Source organism: Garra rufa, unplaced genomic scaffold, assembly GCF_049309525.1.
Source record: "Garra rufa unplaced genomic scaffold, GarRuf1.0 hap1_unplaced_002, whole genome shotgun sequence".
NCBI classification, from domain to species: domain Eukaryota; kingdom Metazoa; phylum Chordata; class Actinopteri; order Cypriniformes; family Cyprinidae; genus Garra; species Garra rufa.
Window position 1 is genome coordinate 1,359,054 of NW_027394277.1, and position 7,333 is coordinate 1,366,386.

At 47.7% G+C, this 7,333-nt stretch overlaps 1 protein-coding gene across 1 annotated transcript; it reads left to right on the forward strand.

Annotated features, from left to right (window-relative positions):
• Nucleotides 1-611: 611 nt before the first annotated feature.
• LOC141305382 (uncharacterized) lies at nt 612-2,516 on the forward strand. The gene is made up of 2 exons (XM_073832480.1): nt 612-1,316; nt 1,425-2,516. The coding sequence occupies exons 1-2, from the start codon at nt 612-614 to the stop codon at nt 2,514-2,516; spliced, it is 1,797 nt and encodes a 598-aa protein (XP_073688581.1).
• The last annotated feature ends 4,817 nt before the right edge of the window (nt 2,517-7,333 follow it).

The following is a 7,333-nucleotide window of genomic DNA, read 5'->3' on the forward strand; positions in this document are numbered from 1 at the left end:
TGATTGGTGTACAGTGTCAATCCTACCAGCTGCAAAGCCAATACTGTCATTGTTATTGTATATTCCCTCATCCCGGAGGGGATTATAATAACCATCATAGTCCTGGCGTGTTGAAATTCCCATTTCTGAGCACCGTATCTAGAAGCATACATCAAGTTGAGAAAAAAAAAAAAACTTGACTGTACTCATTCTGGGGCCAGAAAGGTGTATTTCACTTTCAATCTCTCTCTTTCTACCTTCTTCCCAAAGTGTTCCTTTTGTTGTCGTCTCTTTTCTCTCTTCTCTTTAGAAAAAGGGGGAAGCAGCCGACGACTACGCCGTTCTTTGCTGTGTGTGTTTGTTCCTCTTTCTTCTCTCTGTTCTAGCTACAACGCCCGTGGGTACCCCCTCGCCTCCTCCACAGCGACGCTAGCTGGAGGCGTGCACACCAGTGAACCACCTGCGGGGAGAACCACACTCACCTCGACACAACACACCCAAAACCCACTTACACCTGACACCACCACTCTCACACCACTGTTTTGGTTTTGTTTGTTTGTTTTGTTTGTTTGTTCTTCTGTCTACAGGTCTGTGTCAGTCAGTGGTCTGGTCTTTCCTCACGGCATCAAAACATGCCTCGCCCAACAGACCCCGTTGGTCACTGGGAGGACCTGGAAATCTGGCTAAGCGCCGTGACGGACAGCCTCTTACCCAAAGCCTCCGAAGCTGTCAAACACCAGACACAAGACCAACTGGACAACAACATAACAGGCATCATGAAACATGATCCAGGTCAGAGCTACGGACACAAAGAGCTAGCAAAGATCACTGGCTCCCTGAGTCACACCCTCATCGCCTCCCTCAAACGGAGCGACAGACAAGCCGCCTATCTCCAGCAGGAGCTGAAACGCGCACAGCGACGCATCGAGCAGCTAGAGCTGGAGGCTCAAGATCGACGGGAAGGGTCCAATGAGACGGATCCCAGAGCAACTCAGGAGATCGCTAGACTACAAGAAACTCTAGCAAACCACACACAAGAAATGGAGCACGCAAAGTCAGCCCGCGCCGACCTCAGCGACAAGCTACAGTACGCCGAGCAGCTACTGGAAAAGGCAAGGCTGGACTTCAGAGACAAGAACAGCAGAATTAAAGCCCTCGAAACACATCTGAACGAGGCAAGAACTGAGATAAGTTACCTCACTCAACAACTTGACGACATGAAAGAGGAATTTGACAGTGTCAAAAATGAACTTAGACATGCTTATGAACTGCGCCCTGAGCCAACCAGGACGCAACGGGCCCCGCCCTCACCCCTGCCAAGCAGGCCCGGGTCCCATGTTCCTGAAACGTCATGTGAGGAAAAGGGGGAGGGAGCAACTTTGAAACCCTCACCAGCTTCCTCTGAAGAAACCTACCTCACACCCAAGCTACGAGAACTCCCCAAGGCCAGCCATAACCCATCACATGGCATGGACCTCAAAGACCTTGACAAGCTGACCCGAAACATCAGCAAATTCACCCCGAGTGTGCCAGATGGTCAAGACGTCCACTCTTACTTGAATGATATCGATTTTCACTTAGAAATGAGACCCAATGTTACTGACAAAGACAGACTTTATCTGCTGCGAACGACATCCAGCCCTGAAGTGCGGAGCTTCCTGGACCGACAGCCTTCTCACACAAAGAATGACTACCAATCGCTCCGCCAAGCCCTCATCAAGGAATTTGCAGTCCCGGAATCAGAGCAAGGACTGGTGGCCGCCCTGGAGACAAAACAGGGTCGTCATGAATCCTCCCAGGCATACTATAGCCGGCTTAGAGAAGCATACTTCGGAGCTCGCAATGAGCCTGACATGGAGCAGGACATGCACTTTAAGACTCTCTTTCTGAGAAATCTCCATCCTGCGGTAAGCCACCACCTTGGCGTCCTTGCATGCCCACAAACAATGACGTCTCAACAGCTGCGAGACCTGGCCCACAAAGCCTACAGCAAGCAAAAGATGGCATCAGAAAAGGGCACCAAGTCTACTGCAGTTCTTGATTTTAACACACAATGTCAAGAAATGACCCTAGAGGGCGCCCAACACCAAGAAAGCTTCAAGCCACCTCCTAGAGAATGGAGACCATCCTCATTCAACAGAGAACGTGACTTTCACTTTGGCGCCCGACCTACACAAAGAAACGACCGCTGGGATGGACCACGCGGACGACAACACTCACCTGAACGCTACTGGGAAAAATCCTGGTACCATCCAAGACCTTGTGAGAATCGATGGGAGAGATCATGGAGCCAGCCAACCTCATCAGGAAGCTCAAGAAATGGCTTGTGGGAATCTAATGCAACCATTCCAACAAATCGACGAAAGAACTTACAAAGATCCCACACTGATCAAGCTCAAGCTGAATCTACACATGAAGAAGAGACATTGCCGTGTTTTGATTCACAAGAACTGATGAAAATGACGATGCAAGAGTTCTTCAAACGCAAAAAGGAGGATAGGAAGTGGGAAAAGAAAGAGAAACCCACTGCGGCCTGACTAGCGGCCAGACAAGAAGGCAACGACCACCTGGTCCAACAAACCACACAGAACAGCACCTCTTCTCCTTACCCCAAGAACACTGTAACTGTCATAACTTCAGATGGACAAGAAAGCTTCTTTAAACATCCAGAGCAAGAGACAGAAACTGACTCAACACATGACACGTCAGATCACAGAAGCTTCCAACAAACACCTGCTGATATAACAACTCAATCACCTGAAAGTGCTGTCCTGGTCGTCTGCCACTCCTCTGAAGAACTCAGAATCAGTCCTGAACTCGTACCTATCTCATCTCAAACTCCAGCCCCTCAACTCCTAGGCGATCTCACTGAGAAAGGTACAACGAGAAAGTTTTACCTTCCCATCACCATCGAGGGTCATGTCAAAGTGGAAGCTCTTCTAGACACAGGAGCCGACATCACTCTAATGTCAACTGAACTCCTTGAGAAAATTCAAAGAACGATAACTGATGGAACTTTCAAACTCCAAAGGTGCGAACTGAACCTGCAAGCATACTCAAACATGGGCCTACAGCTGAAACATGTGGCCCCAATTCACCTAACAGTGGGACCGATGAATCTCATCCACCCAGTCTACATCTCACCTCTAAACAACTATCCGCTCCTCATAGGAAAAGATCTGCTAAATCGCTTCAAACCCTTGATAGACTTTAAGCACCTGAAGTTGTGGACGCAAGTCCGTGAGCCATTGCCCTTCCAGTCAGTAGTCCCCAATGAGTCGCAGTGTCAAGCCACAGACGTTGCCTTCAATTTGCTTAGTGACAATGCAGTGTCAAAGTCAAGGCCAAGCTCAAGTTCAACGCCAAGCAACAAAGAACAAGGCCCTTCCCTCTGCTCACTGCAAGCGTGGGACTCAGGTCTCCCTCAACTCAGAACTGCCATAAATGTCCAAGACACTTTAGTATCTGTCGCAGTGCTAGCCCCTGGGCAGGAAAACTCAGCCGGCAACCTGAATCTCTTCAAAGCAACGAAGCACAGACACCAAAGCCTACCAAAGGACACCAGACTCAAGAAAGCAGATCACCAAGGACTTAAAGAAATTCTACATGAGTACAGGGACTCTTTTGCAAAGGACGTCCCGGACTGTGGCCCAATGAAACTGATGCCCACAGCGTAAGTCCATGACTGCCCAGACAATCACCAGGGCAATCTGAAAACGGGCGTGGTCCGGCTCAACAGCGACCCTTGCCCATCACAACCATTCAATACATTTCATGCCCTCCCACCCATCCCGATGGCTACAGCTCTTACCCGCCACCAACATACCACTGGTATGCAACACCCCTCCTCCTCCCACATCAGCAGACCTACCCATTTCTGCTCACATCTTCAAACTTTACTCTCCTACGAGATCTACACTCGACTAATCCACTTCTTCAGACCTCCGCACCCTCCAATCCATTAAGAACATGCTGCATCTGCAAAATGGTGCCTTCACATATGTCTCTGAGCCCCTAACTGCGCCAAAGCTTGTAGTCCCTCAGAGCCAAAGGGGGATGAGGCTTAAACATGCACACGATGCACCATGCGCAGTGCACTGTGGTGCCAAAACCACCTACAACCCATTCAAACAGGTGGCACAGAAGCCTGGCATACAACAAGATGTGGCAGATTACATAGAAGGATGCCTGATGTGTTGCCAGCTTCAACCAAGAAACCCAAGCCACCGAGCATAACTCAAAATTGAAAGAAATGATGCAGGAAATATAGAGACATGTGGATGTAAAGCCCCATGCTAGCCACCTCCTTCGCACAAGGAACTCAGTGTCGGAAACAAAGTGTGGTATTACGGTTTCGCCATCCTTGGCAGAACACTCCCTAGTGCCAGTCGGAGAAAGTCCTTACCCCACTGAAAGGAATCCCACAAGTTCTCGCCTGTTACCGACCGAACCAGAATCGGACAAGGGCGCAGCGAGCCAGTTCTTCGATGGGTTCACCAAAAGCAGATAAAGAGACATTGGGGTTCCAACCGACAGCAAAAGGGGGAAGACCAAACCCACTGACACAGACCGACAATTCATGACTATGCCTCACACTAACATGATTTCTATCCTTCTAGGTGAACACACAGCTAACTTCCTAAACACAACACAAATCACCTAAACATTCTCCTCTGCCGCACTGCTAGGACCAACCTCCACCCAGCAGAGAGGAGCTGCTCCACACATGTGACACTTATCCTTACTGTCTAACCTCAGTCAGTGTCATTGTGTCTCTTCGTGTTTTCCTTTTTCTCCCTTTCTCTATGTGTCCCTTCCTTCTAGCCCTTATCAGAAACTTACCTAACTTTTCTTTGAAGTCTAGGCCGCTTAAGAGGAGATTGACTCAGTACACCAAATTATTTGCAAATCACTGCCAGAAACGTTAACGATATAGGCGACCCCGCCAAACCATGATCTTCGTGATTAACTGTCCCATTGTCATTTTCTATCTCCAGGTAGATGTTATGATTCGCCGCCCTGTTTCTCTGCGTAATCAGGATTACCAATAGCTAACCGCAAAGTCTACCTCTAAAGGTGTATGGCCGATTCGACCCTATGATGTTTTCCAGACCAAACTACACCCTATCAGCCCCCAAAAGTCTTGGGCCGACACCCGTCAGACACGGGAAGCCCTTGCCCACATGCAGGCAGATGTGAACCACATGCTGCGCTAATTACAGAAAATGATCGTAACCCAGGCTGAATTAAGCGGGTACAACCGGCGTCCCAAACGATTATTGGGCGCTCTGATGGGGCTGGTGCGGCTGTAGGCACTCTGTTTAACATTCTAAACCTAGCCACCTTAAAACGACATGCGAACAAACTCCAAGCTGAATTACGATTTAGCAACGTCATAAATCTTAACGAACGGTTCACAGTCATACCAAAACGGTTACGCTCAAACGCAACGCCTAGTTACTCCCATGGCCCGTGCGCTACGAGAAAGAGACTCCTTAATGGATAGCCCGCCTTGAATACGATCCCAAGCACTGTCTGACGTAGCACCTGATCGAGCACACGTCTACACCGCCTCGTTGAACTCCCGATACTCCGGTCAATCAAGACCGCCAAATTAACAATAATTCTCACCGATGCGGCCCTACGTCATTTCAAGTGCCTCTAACTGTACCAGGCCAAATAACTAAATCCCTGCACCAGAATTCAGCTAGTGATGGAGATTTTGTTTGTGTCTTGTGTGTGCCTTGTTCTCTCTTTCTGCCTCTTGTTCCAGTGCCTGCCGATGTTCACACCAGAAACATCGCCAGCCAAAAGGGGGAATGTGTAGGAATGCGGAACAAAGCACCCAAACAGAAGTGTTCACATTTCTGTTAATCAAAAAGAATCCTCCTCCCAGCCATAAAATTTTAACATGACCATCACATGATAATCACCAGACGCTAATTGTATGGACCGCTTTTGTCGAGATCTGCATCTTACGCATCCAGAGAGAAGAAAACGCTCTCTGTCTCAAAGCACCTAAGAAACAAACCTCCAGTCTTCTGAAATAAAGCTGGCATGGCACATGATGCGTCCAGCGTGACTCACATGGTTTTTCGGACTTCCTGTCCCCCTCTCCCCCTGACATTCCAAAACACCCCGTCTCTCAATAGAGATACGTACACTGCAGAGACAATCTTTAAGAAACAATCAGCTTATAAACAGTATCATATGTTTTCATTTCTATGCTCGATGTGTTTTATGTGATCGTTGGAGTTTAATCTATGCATTTATATGCCTTTAGCAGTGACAAATGTTTTAGCATGCAAGCAATTTACCATGGGGTAATATGCGATGAAATATCATGATGGATGCAGTTTGTCTGGATGAATGAGAAAATGATTGTGTATACTTTGTTATACTTTCTTTTTTATACTTTAAATAGTTTATTGAAGTTAATAACAAAAATTGCAGAGAAATCCATATCCTAATAAGTTACGTACCAGAAGGAATTACAGGACGAAAAGGGGGTGGCGTGACCCGCCCCTTCAGCAATGCCATTGGATCCCAGCATCGTGGGACGTGCCCTAGCGGCCCGTTTAAAACTTCATGTTCCTAACAGAACTAGGCGAACTCAGCAAGAACTCAGAGCTCCCAGCTCTCGCCTCACGCCTTTCGCCTCTTGTGGTTTGAGTGCTTTTCCATCTGCGCTCGACCACTCGACCAAGCACGCAACGGTGCCATCAAAACTCTACAGAACTGAAGTTTCGTGACTGCCGAACTTTTCCAAGTCTCGCAACGCCGACTCAAAAGAACTTCCAGCGCATCAACCTGCGTAACCAGGCAACCGAAAGATCGGCTCCAGAAAACCACTCCTCCACGTCGAGGGATTTCCCAAACTACGTCATCGACCAGCAACCAACCAGAACTTTCGCTCAGACGAGCCCCCGGAACCCCCGTTCCCGGCACAAACGCAAGTAACAAGATCTCTGTTTACTTCGCTGAAACTGGTGCAAAATACTCCCTAAGTAGTTAAAAGCTAAGTCTCTGCTTTTGTGATTTTCTAAGGTTGCGATCTAAGAACTAGTTAAGATACTAGAACATTTGGGGTTCTCCTCAACTCAGTAATTTCTCATCCCCGGAACTGTATGAGTGTGAATGTGTGTGTGTGTGTGTGTGTGTGTGTGTGTTTATTTGTGTTTAGTAGATTAGCGTTGTGTCTTAGAGTAGTTCAATAAATCATTGTTTCATTAAAAGAAGTGTCTTGACTTTATGTTCACAAAAGTTCTATCTGTGTTTAGATCAAGCTACCTCAGCTTTAAAATTTCCTAACGTAATATTTTGGTTTATTTGTGATCTTGGCCAGGAACATAAT